Source organism: Amblyomma mixtum, chromosome 3, assembly GCF_055824585.1.
Source record: "Amblyomma mixtum isolate Tamu chromosome 3, ASM5582458v1, whole genome shotgun sequence".
NCBI lineage: Eukaryota > Metazoa > Arthropoda > Arachnida > Ixodida > Ixodidae > Amblyomma > Amblyomma mixtum.
In genome coordinates this window covers 134,851,272-134,872,748 of record NC_143014.1, presented here as the reverse complement: position 1 = coordinate 134,872,748, position 21,477 = coordinate 134,851,272, and the positions used below count along the sequence as shown (strand labels likewise).

At 49.0% G+C, this 21,477-nt stretch overlaps 1 protein-coding gene across 1 annotated transcript; it reads right to left on the bottom strand.

The window, feature by feature from the left end:
• Nucleotides 1-2,684: 2,684 nt before the first annotated feature.
• On the bottom strand, nucleotides 2,685-7,467 carry LOC149352012 (uncharacterized). The gene is made up of 2 exons (XM_089577109.1): nucleotides 6,911-7,467; nucleotides 2,685-5,224 (listed from the first exon to the last, which is right to left on the bottom strand). The coding sequence occupies exons 1-2, from the start codon at nucleotides 7,202-7,204 to the stop codon at nucleotides 3,338-3,340; spliced, it is 2,181 nt and encodes a 726-aa protein (XP_089433235.1). The 5' UTR covers nucleotides 7,205-7,467; the 3' UTR covers nucleotides 2,685-3,337.
• Nucleotides 7,468-21,477: the final 14,010 nt, after the last annotated feature.

Here is a 21,477-nt window from a genome sequence, read left to right as displayed (position 1 = left end):
GTGTTGGCAGTCAGGTGATGACGGGACCGCAGCGTTGGTAGCGTTCCCTCGCGGTGCAAAGCAAAATTTAATAATGCATGAATCACTCTAAAGCGCTTTAAGTCCAAATCTTGCACACTATAAAATGCTTATAAAGTTGTACTAAGTGCATTATGAAATTCAACAAACCTCGTTTGTCTAATTGCACACGCAGTGCACTTGGTGGAGTGACACACAAATGAAAAGTGCACAGGCGGTTGGCTCACGTGACCCGTTCTTTGTACACCGCCCAAGAAGCCCATGAGGTGGCGCCGATGTGATGATAAGGCATGGAATATATCAACATAACCGAATGAAGTTGTAGGCGTGACGAGGGTGGGAATTTGTCTTGCTACCATTAGTTCACTCATCTGAGGGCGTCGCCAGGGCTCGGGAAGATTCCAAGTTTCAGCAAACTCGGGCCTTCCAGCATAGCGCCCCTGATGCACTATTATTCGTATTAAAATGATGTGTAGCTTCCCTAGAGCACTCGTCGATCATTCATACCGTAGTAGGAATGCGATATAAAGTGTTTAGACTAATGTTTCGCCGTCGACCGCGAAGGTTTACGGGATCTGACAGAAGTGTTTTCCTTTAACAGAAGCATCGCTCGTTTCTGCGAACCGCTTTTTCTTGGAGGTTGTAGTGCTGAAATAGATGTTGCAAAATGTGAATGGCGGTTCCGAAGGGCATAATATATATCCACACAGCAATAAACTAATGTTTAGGATAAATTGCGACAGTTACCATTACAGTCTCTTCTTAAATGCATTCTACAGAAGTGCATGACTTCGCTGAATGGTATAGACTATTCAGAACTCCGCGGCGGTCGCATTTCGATGAATGCGAAACTCCAAAGCCTCATGCACTGCGCGATGTTAGTGCACTTCGCTTTGGGATGTCGCAATGTCAGTGCAGTTGCTTTGGGACGTAAAATCCATTGAAATCAAATCAAATATGCTGTATGAATGCAACGCAATAATCTCCAAAGTGTACACTGCACGTACCGGTTATGTACAAGGTCTGGCTCCTTGGGCGGAGCACAGGACACTTTCTTGTTTGTTTGTTTTTGCTTATCACTAGTTTTCATGAAATGCGAGTCACAGCTCACTATATATATGGCTCCGCTGCAGTACAAAAGCTAAGAAAATAAACAACCTCCAACTCCCTCAGGCCCTAGAGGGAGTGCGCTCGCAGTTTTACTCTTTACCGAAGGAGGCGTTTCACACCTTAGGGAATTTAGGCAGAGTAAACTGCTGCTAAAGAGAGTGCAGTAGCCGGTATACTCTATCATAGAGAGTATCAGTTCTTAGAGTGTACTCCATCGTCTTATCTCATCTGCAATTTCCGTTCAGCTTAATTGAGCACTTCGAGATCTTGACGAAGTTGGCTCGTACGCTCTCGATCGCACTCACAACGGAGTCGTTAACAGCCGAACTCGCTGCTAGAAAGTCTCAGAATATCATGTGAAGTTTTCTTTAAACCACCGCGTTCCTTGCAAACGCGAGAAGAACCGCGCCATTTCTTTTTCTTTTTTTTTACCGAAGTGTTTTTTTTTTTTTGCGCTTTCATACGCCGGCCTTGCATGTGCCGCGCGGTGAGAGCAGACGCCAGACGAAGCGGTTCCCCCCATACCTTGCCATTAACTGTTACTAGGCTGTAAAATGATCCAAAGTTTATGTCGAAGCTAACAGTTGTACACCGCCCGCGCCCTCCGTGCCTGGTTAACGGTAATTATTTCCAAGCCGTTCCTATTGCTTTTAATCGACCATTAACGCTTTTTTGCTGTCTTTCGTTCGTTTCACCATTGGATGCAACGAAGCTAAATTGATCTCGAGAAGTTGCCAGCGCAACGTGACTGTTTCCTGCTCCCTCCCCTGTTCTACAAGGACAAGCTGTTTTATCGAGCCTAGTCCGAGCAATAAGCCACAGCTGTATCGCAGCATGAGCGCCCCTCTCGCGCCCGTGGCCGCTTCTTCTTCTTTGCGGCTCAAAGCGGCGGTCGCCTGGGGCGCCCAGCTCCTTCGCCATGGTAGAAGCGGAACCTTGGGATTAGCCGGAGTCGCCAACCGAGATTCGACATCCTCATCAGTGTGAGATGCATCGGCCAGCGCAAAATCCTGTCTTTGCCAGAAGTAACCAGGTGACACGGTTTGCTTCAGCTGTATAGTGGAGCCTTTTACGGCACCCCTAAAAACCAAAAGGTCTCAACCTCTGAGGACAATGCTCCCGCTTCCGTTACAGAGATTTAGAGCTTAAGAGGTGCTATAAGGGCTCAGATACACGGCAATAACAAAAACAAGAACTGCTGCCTAGTTACTTTTGGCTATGCGAACGTGAAGCCGCTAGGTTACGCGGTCAGGCGAGCATCGTCGCCACATGAACACAACACTTGTTTGAGTTGGTCTAGCGGTCCCCTCTCGCGTGGCCGGAAAGTCGCAGGAGCAACCGCTTGCTGAGTGTGGGCTGAAGGACGAACAACGTCAAACAGCAGGGACAGCCTTTTGCTTTTCTGTGTTAAGCATCCAGTACCTTAGGCGAAGTTTTAAGGTAGCAGAGCCAGAGAACCAGTGCACTGTCCATGCGGGGTCAAGCTATGACCGGGTCACTCTGAACGAAGTCAGCCTTCGCTGCATTTCGAATGGGTTGGTAATAATGCACATCGGTTCAGCACTCAATCTTTTTTATTTTGCTGTCTACAACGCTAGTCGCTACAGTCGAAGCTGCTGCTTTAGCCTTCCAGCAATAATGCCAATTAATCCACTTCGGGCGTGTTGTAGTAACCAAATGCGGCTACCGAATGCGGCATAAAGAACACGAGCCTAATACTGTGAAAAGAAAAAAAAAGACAGGACAATATGAAGCACTGAGGAAAAAAAGAAAGTACAAAACAGTCGCTTCTCTGCAAACACTAAACACAAGTACATGTCCAATTAATCCAGGTCGCGCGTGTTGCAGTAACCAGATGCGGCTACAGAGTGCGGCATAAAGCACACGAGCCTAACACTGTGAAAAGAAAAAAGAAGACAAGAGAACATGAAGCACTGCAGACAAAAAGAAAGCACAAAACAGTCACTTCTCTGCAAACACTAAACACAAGGACATGTCCAGAGTGCAAACTCTACTGGCAGTCTCGAAAAAGACTAGCAGGCTGGCTTCTTGACATCAAAGCTTCTTCTGAGTCACGCGCCAGTTTTTTTTTTTTACCAAGAGTGTTCCTGTAGCTCTATTCATGAGACACATAAAAAAAAGCAAAAAAAAAGCTAGCATTTGCAGTGACACTGGCTGCTGTTTCGGCGGAGCGAACCCTGCGGAGCTGCTATTTTGCATCGAACTTCAGCAACAGCTTGTCGCCTGAGACGTAGCCGTTCGTGTCAAAATAGTCAGCTTTTACGCTCTTGGAGCTCAACGAGGGCTTTGTGATCTCACTACTCCCAGGCTTTAGGCACTTTTCCTTCAGGTCCCTCTTAGTGTCGACGGTCAAAGCGCGCACCTTTCCTTTATCCGTGTGATGAAGAATGCTGAGCGTCAGCTTCTTATCGAGGGGCCACTCGAGGAAATTGTCGTAAATCCCTCTTCGCACGTAGAAGGAGAAGCGAAGCCTAAGTGTGCCGGCAGTTTTTTCCAGCATCAGACCGGGGACGATCACGTAGCCAAAGATCGGTGTGGTGATGTCATGGAAGAAATCCGCGGCCTCGCCCACAGCAAGTGCCCTGGACTTCAGTTCCGACCAACCCTCTAGGTACCACTGCACGGGTACCGAGACACGCACGCGCTGTCGCAAAACGTGCTTTCCGAGGCTTATCAGGTGGTCGATCTTTTCGGCGACGTATTTTTGAGACAGTGCATCATCGGTGCCGCCCTCTTTCTGAACCGCCTGGAGAACTTGCGTAGTTCCACTTTTTTTTTGGTCCGCCAAGGCACCGGATGTTTTCTCCCCTTTGAGCTGTGAAGCAACCTCCTCGCAGGCCTTCAGCACGAAGACAAGCTCTTCTGGCATCAGTTTACCAAGCGCATCTCTTACAACGTCGATCCCAGACACAACCATGCGCACAAGGCGGCCGATGTCAGCGAGGTACCCGTGCAGCAGGGAAGACAGGACTTCGCCTTTAGCGTTGTTAGATGCAGAAGGTGCTTCCGTTCCACTCACCGCGACAAGAGCATCAGCTTTCTTTCCGCTGCCTCCCGTAGGGCCCTCTGGGCTCAACTCAGTCTCGCCTTGGTCATGTGGAAGCGCAGAGCCCTCCGTCAGAGTTGGCTGGTCTTCGGAAGTATCGTTCTCTCCTGTCTTGCCAGTGTCTCGGATGGAAGCTGTTCCTCCTTCGGCTGTGCTAGATGTCTCAGTTTTAGGCACTGCCCCTCGGCCGCTGTTCGGTTCAGACATACTCAAAGTGCTGCTCGTCAGAATAGCAGCGACATGCGGATACTGATGGCGTCCTGGCGGCTCAGCTTCGGGTGATGCGCCGTTACTGCCCGGCGGCACTCCTCGCCCTTTAACGCTGCCTTCCTGTGGGGGGCCCGGGTTCGGCACAACCTCAGGTGATAGGCATAAGAGGTTTTCTGCGACTTCAGCATCCGAGGAAGCACTGGGTGCCTTGCTCCCCGCCAGCAGATCGATTTCCCGGTCTACAAATCTTGGTCTCTCTGATGACTTGGAATGAGCTGCACTTGGGAGCTGATCGTACAGATACCGCGCTACAGACGTCGGAGTGTAGCTGTCAACGGCAGGTGCTTGCTCCCCGCTGAAGACACTGCGTGGCTTAGGTCCCCTTGCTGTGTCACCGCTCGGATGAATGATCGGCGAGATGTTTGTCGGATGGTATTCCCCAGTCAAGGCAAATGCCGTTAGACTTGGAGCGACGTCTTCACGCTCGAGCTCTGGATGTTGGTCATGAGTGAGCAGTAGGTCTCGGCAGACTGCAGTACTCAGGTGTCGGGAAGTGGCCAGGGGTTCCGGTTCGAGTTGCCTGATGGTGTCTTCGCCCCCAAGCAGCGCACTTAGGTTGTTCTGCAGCAGTGAGGGCTGCTGCGACCTCTCGGGGTTACAGCCTAAAGCCAGATGTGCGATGACGTCGCCGTGAGCGATCGCTTGGCCGCACCTGGAGCAGTTAACGGAGTGGTACAGGCAGTCTTTATGGAAGTGTTCCAGAATCAGGAACGACGGTCCTGTGACAGCGCAGCCTCTGTCAGCGTTCCAGCACCTTATCTGCAAGAGACAAAAACGAGAAGAAATCGTTTTCCTTCACTGTAGCAGCTGAAAACAGACACAATGGGCAGAAAATGCAAGTTCAGAATTCTTGTACATCAATTTTGAGTATTGTAGCATTGTGAGGTAAATATTGAAAGGAATGCTGTAACAATTTTAAAGTTTGTCCACCGCTCGCATAGAGGAGTTAAAACTGCCACAGAAAACCATCTCGGAACGTTTTTGACGGTACCAAAAACGTTAACAGAAGAAAAACCGAGCCTGCCGAGGGGATACCTGCGAATATATTGATTGTTATAGCGATATCTTACGATAGATGAAAAATTTGCGTTCATTAACTATTTCCCGTTAAAAAATGCGACTTTCGAGAATTTCTGGGTATAGGAGCGCTAGAAAGTTTTACCTGGTCATTTTTTTTTTGCATTTCTCTTATCTGATTTCGCCTCGGCGTATGGCGCTGTGCTCGGCATCGCTGCCTTTTGTGCGAAATTAAGTTGATAAGCAATGCCTTTTGCACCCATTCAGTGGTCGGAGCGCTCTCTGGTGCTCTGGATTGTAGCCCTGGCGACGAATTGAGATATTTGTAGAAAAAATAAACTTTTATTGCACTTGAAAACACTGGTCTTTAGAGCCAGTCGCGTGGAGGCCGAGCAGTTTGAGAAAAGCAGGGGCTCAGTTCTATAGCGCGCGGGTAGAAACAGACGCAGGCGTGAATAATTTCTCATGGAAAAATTGCACTGACCCAGGATATTTCCGTGAAGGTTCTGCTCGAAAGATCGACACGTAGAGGACCTTCATCAACATGCAGGCATGTAACGCCACCCTACTAGCGCCACGGGCACTTCGTTGAAGTTGCGGGTAGGCATCCACGGCAGACGCTCTTCATCGGAGGTAGAAAGTAACATGCCCCAGTCCCATGCGTCGCAGACAACGGATGTGGGGTATGCACATCACAGACGACAGCTAAACTTTAGCCGGGCGTTTGATCTCGAGAGCGGGTTGGAGATAAAGGCTCATCTCCATGGGCGCATCCGAGACGCACGAGCGCTGCGCCTACGCGCCCAGCACTGCGCCGCGACAAGCGTCGGTAAAATTACGCAAGTTGATGGCCTGTCGCCTCCTGTCGCTGGTACTCGCGCTCAGCTCGCGACGGGGAGTACCGAATGCTGAGAGAAATGCGTTTTCTAATCGGTGTACACCGACCGCAAACCAGCGAGCCACTTCCCGCGCAGGCGCTTAGTGACATTCTGACAAATATCTGACATTCGCAGATATTTGCCACGCGCCAGCGCCAGCTCCCGTCTGCGCCTCGCGCATGCGCAGACCGGCTCCGGCGTATGCTGGTACGTGTAGGAGCTGCGCTCGTGCGCCTCGGATGGTCCCATGGAGATGCGCCTTAAGGGCGAGTAGCGCCTCCAGTTCAAGCAGTGCTAAGAGATAGAAGTGTGACGAAATTGCAGAACTAGCGTAAATGCTGAGACTCCTTTTAACTGCATGGAGATCGATACTTCGGGGTGCAACGGCGTAACGATTTGGACGAAAGAAACGTACGCCGTGTGTCCGAGTTGATAAAAGTAGGTCTACGAAATACTGAACGTAGCCTAAGGCAGCCCTTATGAAGCGCTTCGCAGCGCGACGTTTCAGCGGCGCAGACGTAGCAAAGCGGCTTCGATCGCCGTCACTTACGTGCCGGGCGGCCAAGTCTGGGACGGTGAAGGGCATGGTGGCCACATCCTGCTGGCGGAAGCTGAGGGCGTCCAGGGCGCATGCGTAGCTCCTGGTAGCGCACTGGGAGTAGCAGCCTGCACATACGATGTGGCAGCATGGCAGCATCATCATGGTTGCACAGACACGTCCGCAGTATGTGCAGTAGCGACTCGGGGGTAGCGGCTCCAAGAAACAAGTCTTCCGCCAGTCGAGACCATTGTCAAATCCATAGAGAATGTAGGTAGTGTCCGCCCTCTGTGCCGCCGATGCCATCTCGTCCGTCGCCGATGAGGTAGACGGGCGAGCCCTGGCGTCTCGGTCACGGTCTCGGCACACCGAACGGCCGCCGCCGCCGGCTGGCGCCCAAGCCCTCGCCTTCGCAGTTCCAACGGAGCAGCAGCTGCTGCTGGAAGACCGGGTGCTCCAGGGGAAGCAGGACCGACGTGTACCGGCGGTGCCCTGGGCTACGTGTCTGAACGCGCCGCGCGCTCACGCTGGAACGCTGGCTCGAGCTGATCACATCACGCGAGAGGAGAAAGACGACTCACGAAAATTAAACGCCTGTGAATATTCGTTCCCTTATCAGATCACTCAAAAGGAGATGTGGCTTTTTATTATTTTTTAAATTTTGGGTAAGAAAAGCTATTAGCCATTCGACGATCCTTTACAGTAAACAAGAAGGAAAGAAGACGATATTTATTTGCGGACCAAAATAAGCGCTTACTTCATCCCCCGAATACAAGCATCTTCTGCACCCTTGGAGCAGCAAAGACTGGAGTTCGCGCAGACTGGAGGTCTCTTTCACGCGTTTGCGATGCCGAGTTCCTCTGCTTAATTTCTACCTTCACAGATCTGGTCTGGCGGTTTCTCCACTGTGTCCATTTTGCGCCGAGCCTGAGACAGTGGATCACTTCCTGCTGTTCTGCCGCCGATTCTCTTCTTTGAGGAGGCGCCTATTAGAAAATCCGTTTCACCAGCTGGGTCTGCCTGTGTCCTCTGAGGTTGTTCTTTCCTTTGGCGCTACTTCGCTTGGACGAAGCAACAGGAGTGCGCGCTGTGCAGTTCAAAAATTTCTTTTAGAAACACAGCGACTCCCATGCTAATATTTTTTTATTATTTTTTTTCTATTTGTTTTCATTTTTCTGATTCTCAAACTTTTAATTTATTATTATTATTATTTTTTTTCTGTCTCTCTTTCAGTCAATACAAAATTGAATCATTCCATATGTTGCATCAAATTTGCACATAATGCCGTCCTCCCATCTTCGTTCTCCCTGCTAACAGGTCCCCTTTCGTTGCGTCGTCCAATCTGTCAGCCTATACCCTATTAATACTCCTTTACCTCTAAAACTCTTAATCATTCAAACAGTTCACCGCCTGTGTCTTGGCCACTCCCCCGTAGTGGGTATGTGCCATTCTACTTGAGGCCAACCAACCAACCAAATAAGCTGGTGCTGTGTAGATGGTGTTGGCCGCCAATGCTTGCTGTAACTCCAACGCTGCCGGAAGAAGAACAGCGATTATAACTGCTGCAGTCTCGTGTCGAATCTAGCACCAGAACTTCATTTTTGATGGCCTGGCAAGGTAAATGCATTATATACCCACCACAAATTATTGGCCAAAGATCGCGCAAAGCACCACAAACTGAGGTCTTGCTGTCGGACTAGTTTGTGTGAAGATCATTTGTAGTTGCTGTATTCCTAGCAACAGATGGCACATATCCACACTGGGGGTAAATTGGTAGGTTGTTTTTTTTTTGCGCAGTATCTGTCTCACATATCTCGGTGGACACCTGAACCACGCTGTAAGGGAAGGGTTAAAGGAGGGAGTGAAAGAAGGAAGGGAGAAAGAGGTGCATACTGGAGGTCTCTGGAATAATTTCGACCCCCTGGGGATCTTTAACGTGCACTGACATCGCACAGCACACGAGCGCCTGTTGTGTTCCGCCTCCACCGAAACGTCGCTGCCGCAGTCGGGTTCGCACTAGATATTGTGCGAAAGCACAGTTTTTTCAGGTGGACACCATCGCCATGTACCTGAAAGCGCGATTGAGGTGTTCTCTGTCCCAGGGAGCCAGTTATACACTTCTTCAACTTGCTGTTGCCTCATCTGGGCTACTACATCTGCCACTAACATAAATAGGGTATTTCTGCTTCAGAAAATGTTTGTCCGTGCGATTTGTGATATGTCATTGGATGCCCCAAGTGAACCTGTTTCAAGAGCTTAAAATGTATAATTTTCACATTCTAAACAGTTACAGATTGTCACATGCGTATAGTAAGGAATGTAAGTCGCAAAATCTTCATAGTTATAAAATAGCGAATCTAAAGCAAAATGTATTTCATTACCAAACACGCACGACCCGCCGCGGTGGCTCAGTGGTTAAGACCGCTCGGCTACTGAGCGGGACTACTAGGGTTCGAACCCGATCGCGGCGGCAGCGCTTCGATGGAGGCGAAACGCAAAAGGCGCCCGTGCGCTGTGTGATGTCAGTGCACATTAAAGATCCCCAGATGATCGAAATTATTCCGGAGCCCTCCACTACGGCACCTTTTCCTTCCTTTCTTCTATCAGTGCCCCCTTTATCCCTTCCCTTATAGCGTTGTTCAGGTGTCCGCCGAGATGTGTGAGACAGCTAGTGCGCCATTTCCTTTCCCAAAAGCCCAAGTTGTTTTTCATTACCATACACGCACGAGCTGCGGAATATTGGTATGTTACGCACCCGCGCACAAGTTATGGCAAGAAAATCATTGCTTACACATTACTTGTCCCGCTGAATGCTGTAATCTCTACGAATGTTGACACTTCCATTTGAACATTACCTAGCCTCTGCAGTTTTTTTTTTAGGCGAAAGCCTTTTACGGTTCGTAAGTGGCGTTATAGTAGGGTGGACAGAATGTGTCACGCTTTCACGAATCCATATCCATTCAACAAGCCAATTGTTAATTTAATTCATAATTTAACAAGCCAAAGCATAACCGAATAATAATCCAATCCACAATCAAACAAGGCAATAACTGTCAATGAAGAACGATGGGCAGAGAATATTGTGGTCCAGGCGGGAATCGAACCCGGGCCTGCGGCGTGCGAGTTTGGCACGATTCCACTGCGCCACAACGGTTCAACCCTAGCACTTGCATGAAGGCGCGTCTAATGAATGCAGTTGTCTTAGAAACTAACCTTTGAGATATGTACTGAGGCATACATTAGTTATTATGAACAGATAAATTACAAATGTCGCAATTAAATTAGTACAAAAGCATGTTTCCGGTAAATTTACTTCTAGCTTGGCGTGTCGTATCGCCATCCTTTGGCATGCACTGAAAACCTCTCTCGCAGTGTACGACGCTGGCCCAGCAGATGGCGCCCGCGTAGTAACGCAGCGAACGCCAGCTTGTCAATTTCGCTTTGCCCGAAGACCCGCAGCGGTGGCTCGGTGGTTGGAGCGCTTGGCTACTGAGCCGAAGTTTCCGGGTTCGAACCCGGGTTCGAACCCGGACGCTGTAGCCACTTTTCAATGGAGGCAGAACACAAAAGGCGCCCGTGTGCTGTGCGATGTCAGTGCATGTTAAAGACCCCCAGGTGGCCGGTTATTCCGGAGCCCTCTACTGCGCACCTTCTTCTTGTTCCGACAGTAAACATGGCACATACTCTTTTCATTTCTTCTTTCTCTTCTTCCTTTATCATTTCCATTACGGCGCGGTCCAGGTGCCTACCTAGATGTGAGGCAGTTACTCCACCATTTCCTTTGCTCAAAAAGAAAAAAAAAATTCACGCGGCTGTTTTCTCCACTCACCTTGTGTTTCTCCAGAGCATTTCATTACAGCCTCCTGACATGGTAGAGCGTTAAGGTGGCGGTCCCACTCTGGCGGTGAGCGGGAACCATTTTTGGTGATATTTTTACGTCGACTGTACCTCGCTCGTTCGCTTCATAAATATGGTTCGGATATCTCCGAAAAGCTAGTTTTCTCTGCTTTTAAAAGATGCATTTGGTTGAACGGTAGCTGCAAATTTGTTTCAACTGTAAAAGAAAACGCAAAGATAAAAACTGGCAGTTGAGCTCAACTTGTCTCAGGAAATGCAAAATTGTGAAAAACCTCTTGCACCTAGAGAAATATCTTTCGAGATCCTTTGAGATGTGATGCTAGTGCGCATATTTAAGCATTTAGAAGTACGTGTATAGATTAGTTTATTAGCCACGCTTGTTTGAAAAGCATAGAAAACAGAACAATGTAATCTGCAATAACTTTGGGGATATGCATTGCACTGCGGCGACTTCTTGTACAGTTTGAGATTGTTCAATCGCTCATCCATTCTGAAAATTGCATCTATCTGCCTTGTTTAGTTTAAAAGTTATTCCTGATCAAATTAGCGTTTTTTCGAAATAGTTAAAAACGGAATGCAATACTGTTCAATTAACCAGCACTTTATAATTCTGAGATTTTGCGTGAAGAAACTTAGTACTGCGCTCTACGCGGCTAAGCATCGCCTTTACTCTACGACTTTTAGGGAACGTGCACTGTCTAGGTGAAAAAATGTTGATTTTAGCTACCTTTTTCGTTGTGCTTATGAAGGGCACAAGCTCTCGGAACGTTCCGCAGCTTATTTTTTCAGGTAAATATACTCTTAAAATATCGGGCTCTTATTCTTTTATTCAACTTGTAAAAATTATTGACTACAAAGTCTACAAATTACAAACAATAATAGCAATAACGCAACCACATGCGATAAATGTAGTAAGTAGCGCCATCTACATTACCGCACATGTACTAAATGGTCACAGTTCAGAAAAATGACAAGTGTGGCGCTGCCAAACACCTAAAATCAGGAGGTGTTCACGAGAGGGAATCATTTCTCTACGATATTTGCACGTTCCCTTCCATTTTGCCCTCTGTAGCTTCCGAGCAGATTTACACCATATTGCTTTGCTGGATTGCTTTTTGCGAAAGCAACACTACGCGAGTCGCCTAGCCATTTCGCAGAGCTGAGGAAAGGAGGTACTGCGCATACGCGAGGAGCAGTGACGTCACACGGCGCACAGCTGGCGCGCCGCCGTCGTCGCTGCGCGGGTGACTCAGAGGTGCCGCCGCCGCGCTCGCCAGTTGCGCATGCGCATTAGCGGCGCATAGCTAGCGTGCCGGGGCCGCCGCCGCTGCCGCGCGCTCTCCATCGCCTCTCCCTCACGCTACGAAAAGCATTCTAGGCGTTGTCTTATTTTTCGAGGACAGCTTTGTTCGTTGTTCCGGCTAGCGCTGTGGAGGGGAAGTTGGAGAGCGCTCGATTCGCCTGCACTCGCTGTACCATTTCGGCAAAGCTGTGCGGCGGTGCCCCTGAGTGTGTAGCGCTAGTAGCGCTAGTTCCGGCAGTTTGAGCCACGGTGTAAGAGTATGCTATGTCTTTCACCGTGGTTTGAGCGCAGTTTGGCACTGTCTGCTTCCAAAACGGATGGTCGAGTGCAGGCTTAGTCGTCTGCTAGCCCTGGTGACGCCAGTGAATTGCAGCCAGCTGTTTCTGTTGACACCCCACATCAGCGGCTGCCAACATCTCGTATCTCGTGAAGAAACGTTCAACGAGCACATCACAATAAAATGTTGCCATGAACCAGCCACGATGCGTGCATGTGCACCTCGTGACAGCTGGCGCGAAACGCCGCGACTGAACTGTGTCGACGTGCATCATGCTGCACGCACGTCTTTGTATTTTACAGCGGTGTCAGTTACGTGTAGCCGTTTTTTTTGGAGAACTGGAGCAGTGTTCTAGCTTGTCGACGAGTGGAATTACTTGAGCCTCCGCCGTTTATCACTACGCGCAAACCATCATCTGCCTTCATGGCGGCTGCAGCTGCACTATTTCGGCACTAACCACCGAGAAGGGTTGCAGTTTTCCTGAACTACACTCGCACTACTTTCAAACGAATGCCGTGGTTCAGAGCGCACCGTGTTTCACCGCTGAAATGAAGCCATGTGAGCTGGAGAGCCACGGGAACCAGTTCATGTGGTGCAGGCGAATCGAACGGATCTATAAGTCGGGTACAACCAGTGTTGTAGGCGTTATCGAAAAAAAGTAACTAAATACGTTACTCGCTACGCTAAAAAAAAGCGCGTTACCGCCTACGTTACCTACAAAAAAAGATGACGCGTTATCGTTACCATTGCCGAAAGAAAGGATCGCACGTTACTTTGCCGCTACTCCATGGTCATAATTACACTGCGGCTTCGCTGTTAGAACTGAAAATAACAATTTTATCAAGCTCATTTTTCACATAATTCCGACCTCACAAAGAAAACATAGCTGAACTAAACAAATTTACAGTAATTCTGGTGTGCTCCTGCTTACGAAATTACGCGGAAATTGTGTAGCAATAAAGGAATGCTTAGTTCCGGAAAAAAGATGTATTTGCGCACATGAACATTTTTTGTCACTTGAACCTGCATAATTATCACAAAAATGTGAGTGTTTATGTCAAGGTGTTCAAGGTCAGCCTCGCTCGCTTAGGAACTCAATAAACAGAAACGTAGCCGCAGTTGCAGATAGAAATAAGCAAATTTTACTTTGAAAACAATGTTGATAAATAACGACAACTTTCTAATAGTTACAACTAGCTGTTACTGCAGCTGCACTGCAAAGCTGTCATCGGACAGCTTGCCTCGCTTCCTAGTGGGGTTGTTAGTGGGGGAGTGGGTTGTTCCTTGTTCTGGATATGGGAGAAAGGGGGGGGGAGAGGGGTTGTATGACTATGAAGGGAGAAAGTTGGAGTGACAGTGTTGTTGAGCAGAAAGTTTTTAGAAAGTTTAGTATGAGGTAGCTCACTACTGCCGGCACAGGAACAAAGGCCCATTTCCTTATTTTTTTCCGATACTTCAGTGCTAAAGCCGGTTGACTGCAGTCCCCTTTTCTGTGCTGTACCATTGTACTCTTTCGACGGCTCTCTTGGGACCATCTTGAAGTAAACTGGCGACATTCCTGAGTTTACTCAGAAGGGGGAACTGCTTCCACAAAGAATGCGAGAGTGTTGCCTAGGAACAAGACCTTTTGGTTGGAAAACAAGCTTACAGAGAAACTGACTTACAGATTTCTGCAAATGGTCTATTGGTGGCTCGTCATGCGTCCACTCTTTAGAGAGTTCCGTGCGTGAGTGGTTTGGGGGCAAGTGTGTGAATGCGTGTTCGTGCTTTTTTTTTTCTTGAGTGCGTCGTCAAGGGCAGGTGTTTTCTGGCATGCATGCGAGCCCCAACAAGGGTCATCGAGAGCACCTGTAGCTGTTGTTTATTTGCAACATCATTTTCGGCGCTTTTTTTCTGAAAAATAGGCGGGACTGGGCAACTGAAATAAGAAATAACTAGTAACGTGACACCTCAAGTTACCGAAAAATGTTAACGTAAGTACGTTACCCGTTACAGTTCTGAAATGGTAACCAGTACGTTACAAAGTTACCGAAAAAAAGTAACTCGTTACTGACAACACTGGGTACAACTCAACAGTGTTGTCGGCAACGCGTTACAAGTAACGACGTCACCGGAAACGCACGCAATGGACGGTGTTGTATGGAATAAAAATCGGAAGCGAATTATTTTGCTGCGAATGTGTGAATGCATGGTAACTGGCCCATCTCAAAATGATTTGCTACTAACCCATGAAACCAAAGGGCGGGCTCAACACGGAAGTACAGTCATGAAATTGTTGAGCGTGAACACAGCAGCGCGTGGCAGATAGCCTCGAGCCCTACTCTTGTCGATACGCGGCGGTCGCCTTCATAAACAAAGTGGAAAGGGAGGTGTGTCCTTCTGCTTGCTGGAAGCAGGCAAGGCGGCATAGCCCTTTCCACCACGTTGATGAAAGCAGCCGGCGCGTGTCGCCACAAGTAGGTCTTGAGGATACTTGCCATCATGGGCGTCCGGAGGGGGGGGCAAGGGGGGGCGGCTGCACCCCCCTGGAAAATCACTCACTCGAACCGTGAGTGATGGCCGCACGCCAGGGGCCGTGGTGCGCTCAGCCAAAGGGTAAAAGCAGCCCCGCTTCCACGCTTTCAGTCACATCTGCGAAATGCCGCATCCGGGCACGCGTCTTTACGCCGTTTTCAAACCACACCATCGTTAGCTCTGTTGAAGGGCGACCTGTTGCAGACATACAGCGGCACCGGCGAGCATGTGTTTCGAGCCGCCTTGAGATGGGTGTCTGTTTCTTTGATCTCTAGACAGATAGCGACACGGAGGCAGACAGTGCACAGGGCATCTTGTTTTCGCCTTCGTTACGCCGGCCACCGATGAATTCTTCAGGAGGGAAGGACAAATCAGCCGTGTCCACCCCGCTTTGTCGGGCTGCTCAGGGGCAAGCGGGCGATGAGTGGGCGCCGCCGCTCGCTGTCTCCTCCGATCCACGGGAGAGCGCAGTTCGGTAGAAGCGCCGCTTTCAGAATCTTCGGCAAAGGGGATTAGCTGCTTTTGTTCACGGCGACGCAGTCTCTAGAGGCACCCCCACACCAGCGTTCCTTGCGTCTTCTCCGAAAACCAGCGCCTTTGGTCAACGCAGCCCGATGGCGCCTGCCTGGCTCGCCTGTCACCTCTGGCTGGGTCTCAAATCACAACAGCGCTCATGTACTGTGCGATGTCAGTGCATGGGAAAGAGACCCAGATGGTCGACATTATACGAAACTCTGTACAACTCCGTCCCTCATAGCCTGAGTCGTTTTGGGGCTCTGAACACCATAAGAACACACAAAACAAATTTTCCGACCGGAGTGGCGAGTATCCCTTCCCCTCGGAAGTCGCGCGGAAGTAAGCCCTTGCACGTGTGCGCGCCGCTGTGTTTGTGCTTCGGTGTTTTTAGTGGCCGGTTGTCAACGAAGCTGAAAACAACCAAGACAGCGGACGAGAAAACGACGAGCGGCGAGCAGTGTGTGTGCGGTTGCTCGACTGTGCGGATGCGCGAGCAAGATGGAGCGAGGTGTATGAAGCTGTGAGCGTGCATTTATCTTGTAAATAAGTTTTCGTTGTATATATAGTCATCTTTTGTTTTCAACGTACGCGTTCAACCGTTTTTCCAATCAATGTGTATGATGAGTGCGCACCGAGAGCGTGTAATGAAGCACAGAAATGAATTTATCACCCGCGTAATCACGCAATTCGCCCAGAAAAATCCGAGGCGCCTAGAGTTGCTGTTCAAGGAAGACTGACTGAGTGACTGTAGTTGCGTGTTTGTGACCATATTGTGCTGTGTGCTGGTCATCAATCCGGGTGAGTCTTGAACCCGTATGCAGCAAGACTGAGCACTCTTCTCCACGAAGTGGCAGTATCTTTTTGCATTTTTATTAATTTTGATTGTTTCTTCGTTGATAAACTCCAATGTATCTCTCCTAGCCACGCTTTAATTTGCTGTTTGTAATTTTTCTTTCATGTGTGTATTTAACTTATTTTTTATTTATATATAAATAAATAAATATAGTCCGCAAATAGTGCCTTTTTGCTACGAACATACCCCCCCCCCCCCCTCCGGCGCCAAAAACCAATGGGGCCCCCCCCTGCAAAAAATTTTGCGGACGCCCTTGCTTGCCATGCGCTCCCGTGTTCACGCTCATAAATTTCATGACAGTACAGTCAGGCCGGAATGAAACGCGAACACGCATATGTCATACATTTCTGCTTTGCAGCGAGATATTCCTTTACAACCTATTTCCGATTATGAATTTCAGTAGGCCCTTTACCCAGACACATGAATCAGGCTAGTTGTACACTTCAGCTGAAAGTAGGCAGGTAAAATATTTTGTTTTCTTGACATGCTCTGTTCGCGTTTCATTCCGTCCTGACTGTACACACGTTTCTTGCGTGTTCCCTGTGCAATAAATATGACAATACACTCCGGTTACATTGAAATAATGGACAGTAGTCTGCCCAATATATTGGTTCGAAAACTACAAAGGCATGCACTCTGCTTTTAGCGCGTGCATTATTACGGGAAGCTGAAGCAAGACATGGAAGCAGCTGCCAACGTTCTTCAATAGCGTGCCGCTCTTGACATCGCATTTCAGTGTCAAATAAGATATCGCGGGAAAAAAAATATCAAAAAATGATTAGAAGGCCGTTATAGTTGCCTGAAAACAGACGGCGTGAAAATAACAGCTGTCGCTTCAATTTCCAGGTACGCGTGCGTGAACGCGCACACACACACGCACGCTTTTTCTATCTTTGACCAACCCCAAATCAGGGCAAATCGACGCAAGGCGAGTAAGATATACATTTCAGCACGCGATGGAAAATTCTAGAGGCAGTAAGCAACCTAATAAGGCAAACTGGATGCAAGAAGAAAGACGTACAGTCCCCGTCTAAAGTATACAGCCCAAGGGGTTTGCTTCTAAGCTGTTTAGCGGGGCTCCGTAGCACATCTAGCACTCCAAAGATTGGGAGGGTTGAGGAAGCGATGCTATTCCTCTCTCGAGAGGTCACGGTCGCTGAGCATGCATAACGAGGCACGCAGCAGGCCTCACAAGCAAACCCCTTGGGCCGCATACTTTTGACGGGGGGTGTACGTCTAACATAAATAAGAGCACACAGTTCAGGGTCCAAACGGGAGAGGGGAGGGGGACGCCCTAAGTGCCTACAGAACTATCCCTTTATAGCCGGCCCCTTTTTTTGACAACGTTTCTCCCCCCCCCCCTTCCTCGTACTTAGTCCGCTTGGAGAATGATATGCATCTCTACTGCATTTTTGTCAACCTTGGCAAAATTCTGTTCAAATTGACCGTCCCGAATTGGTTGCAAGATGCCGCCGCATGTACGACGAATATTTTTTTCTGAGGCGAACTCATTCCGACACGCTGCGGTGGTAACCCTCTCGGTTGCAATTTCACGTCTCTTGTGCAATATCGATTCATCTCAGCGGTAAACAGAAATTGATATTTGCCCACTTCTCTAAACCTTGTTCTTCCCCAACCCTAGATTCTATGGTTGGACAGGCATCCGTCGAGCGTTGTCTGAAGTTGTCTAGCTGTCTTTGTTAAGTTGTATTATCATAGATGTAACATTATTTGATAAAAAAATATTTTTTTTCAGCGCTCGAGTTGGCAGGTTACACTCTATACAAAGAGTGTTCCGACTACTACTAATATTACTACGCATCAACAGGGACGAAGTGATTGTACGCGCAAAAGACGAGGGCAGAAAGAAGAACACAAGAAAGGCACCGACTTCAACTATAAGGTTCATTGCAAAAAAAAAAACGCCAGAAGTATATACCTGGGACATAAAAAAAACATATATAATTTGCACGATGTCACACCTTTCTATTTTTGTCGTCCGCTTTCCCTTTTCGCTTACTGCGTGCTGGGCAGCATTATTTTTCTTTCTTTCTTTTCCTTTGCCAACACTAATATATGTATCGACATTGAAAATAGAAAAGTCTATAGTCGGGTACAACGCAAGAACGAAGCGGCACATACCCTCAAATGAGGCCCTCCAGACAGTAACATCGACCCTACAGCTCTCTGTGGCTATGCAGCCAAGGCTAAACAAGAGAGGGAGGGAAGCGGTCCTTTGTTCCCTGCTGCGCATCCTTATCCCGAACAAAGATAATCCTCCCTCCGATGCCGTTTGGGCAAAGACGGTACCCTCTTTGTCCCAGCTCTCCAACTTTTTCCCTTCACCCTTCCACAACCATAACCCGAACAAAGGAAGCCCCACTCGCGACGACAAGACCCTTCTTCCCTCTATGCTTAGCCTTGGCTACATAGCCGCAGAAGGCTACCGTATGTGGTTGTGGAAAAACCAGCAAGGGGCAGGCAGAGAAAGAAGCATGCCGTATCACCCCAGCCAACACCTCCCCCCATGCACGACAGTGACAAGCAGCCGGGTTTCCCATGGTTCATCTGTAACCCTCTGAAGGCAGGCGCAGCAACAAAAGAAAAGTCTTCACGCAGCGGGCGGGTCAAGAAAGGACCGAAAACACATCTCAACCAGAACTAGTCTCGGGTCGCTCAGGGGCAAGATGGGTAGACACTTTCCCAGTCATGGATCAGTGTCATAGAATGGTGGCAAAATCTGAACTACTCGCAAGATGGCGGCAGTGGAACCGCCACCTTAATTCCTCCAGAGGGTACATGGTGGCGCTACCAACACCATTGCTGCGAGAGCTTGCAGTTTTGTTTCGCCGTCACCTCAGACGATGGAGATTTCCGATTAATCTTGACCGAATCAGGCAAGTACTCCTCTCAAAACCCGCCGCGGTGGCTCAGTAATGAGGGCGCTCGGCTACTGAATCCGAGTTTCCGGGTTCGAATCCGGCCAAGGCGGTCGCGTTTCGATGGAGGCGATACGCGATGGCGCCCATTGCTGTGCGACGTCAGTGCGCGTTAAAGACCCTCAGATGGCCGAAGTTATTCCGGAGCCCTCCAATACGGCACCCATTTCTCTCTTTCTTCTTTCACTCACACCTTCATCCCTTCCCTTAAGACGCGGTTCGTGTGTCACCGAGATGTGAGACAATCACTGCATCATTTCCTTTCCTCAAAAACCAATGTTCAGTTTTACCCCTCCCGAACGTAATATAAATGAAAGTTATAGAAATCTAACTAAAATAATAATAAATAAAACAAACGAAACGAAATTTGAGCCCGAAGAAGATTGTGGTTAGGCCGAGAGAATTTTTTTTTTCGCTTTTCTCTGAGCGCCGCAAGAGTAAGTTTTGTGAGTTAATGCGTAGGTTAATTAGGTGTACGCTCAAAATAAAGGAATAAAACAAATTAGCGACCACGGCTTTCCCTAGGAAGGCGCAGCGCGCTCTGCAACGGCCTGCGATATAACGCTATAGCTAGATACATAAATTCTTGAAGCCATACCCTTTCTAGCACGCTCTTAGGTGGCAGCGCCCTTATGCGGCAGCCGCTGGCTGTCACTGTTTCTGGTGCCACCTCGGTGCTCTGGGTCAGCACAGTGGCCAGTGTGAGTGGCAGAGGGAACAAACGCAGGTGAATGACATTGTAGTCGAAATCAAGAAGAAGAAATGGGCTTGGGCAGGGCATGTAATGCGAACGCAAGATAACCCTTGGCCCTTAAGGGTAACGGAACAGATTCCAAGAGACGACAAGCCTAGCAGGGAGCGGCAGAAAGTTAGGTGGGCGGATGAGATTAAGGAGTTTGCGGGAATACGGTGGCCGCAACTGGCAAAGGACAGGGTTAATTGGAGAGACATGTGAGAGGCCTTTGCCCTGCAGTGGGTGTAGTCAGGCTGATCATGATGATTATACTAGACACTGTACTTTTGCTGCATGGAGGAATGAAAGTACCAAGGAGAGGCCGTTGCGTCAAAAAGCCGGACGTGAGGGTCTCCCCTTAGTTGGCCGCCATCTCAGCGCGTTTGAGCATGCGCAGCAAACAATTAAGGAGATGACGGAGACGCTGCTCCCAATGTTACTATTGGCTGCGCCGTTGTTGTTGTCCTCATTATAATCTAGAGCTTAACAAAAACAACAACAATCGACCAAAGAACTCCCAGTGGCCCTTGCGAAAGCACGTGATTTCCGGTACATTTTTTTATATGTCAGTGAAGGAACAAGAGGCAGTGGTTGATTTCGCTGCTCCCGCTAATTCTCTTTTTTTTCTGCAGCATCAGGGCCTTTTGGCACATCCTATTACTCGGAGGGGCCCTGTAAGTCCTCAGGGACCCTCTGAGTGACATCTTTCCTTGTTGTCCATGCCTCCTTTTCGAATTTTTGCTGGTTTTCGGTCTCTGGCAGGCCTACCAGCTGTCAGCTTGGCAATGGACGAACGGGCTGCTCCAGATGGCCCGCCTCCCCGGGCGGCTCTTCCTCGTTCAGGGCGAATCCCGCCACTGTCTCGGACAACCTCTTACCTCCTGGTGCGCTCCAGCGCGAACTGAAATTTCTTAGAACGCGGATTATAGAGACGTCCGCCACGCCAACTAAGGCAAGAAGCAAAGGTCCGCCAGACTTTATCTGACGCTCTGTGTGGTGCTCTTTTTTCTCTTCTATAGGGAGACACCGGAATAGACGATATGCGAAATTGCTTGGCGGTCTGGCAACACCGCGCCCACAACTTCCGGTTTCCATCTTGGCGCGGTCGTGCTCGTCGAGCTGGTGCATCGTTTGCTATGCGTACTTTCTTCTTGCGAGTGGAATTTCAACAGGCAAGCTTCAGCTGCTGCGTTGTTTTCACAGCTGATCTTTGACCTAATGTACGTAGGTGCTTTCAATAAGCGCCAGCTTACTCCTACCGCGTCCTCAGCTTCGCTTGAAGTCTGGCGCTGATGATGCTCGCATTAAAGCACCAGTTCAAGCATCACGCATTATCATGGCTATTTTATTCCCAGGTGGACGCGAATTGATCTGGTAGGGTAGCGAGCGGTTATTTTGCGGTGAGTGCGCACGTGTGTTGACAAACTTCTGTGACAGTGCGAACATTCGTTCGTGCCGACGCCAGGAGCTTCGTGCATTGCAGTATAATCGCACAAGACCCTCGACCAGCTGCGTAATTCGATTCCTTTACTGTAATGTGCAATGCGCATCCGCGGTTTTCAACGTCACCGTTTTAGAGCTCGGCG

Coding starts and splice junctions, on each gene's coding strand:
- LOC149352012 (XM_089577109.1), bottom strand. CDS start 7,204: ATGGCATCGGCGGCACAGAGGGCGGACACTACCTACATTCTCTATGGA. Junction 5,225..6,910: donor CAGACTTGGCCGCCCGGCAC/GTAAGTGACGGC, acceptor TGTCTCTTGCAG/ATAAGGTGCTGGAACGCTGA.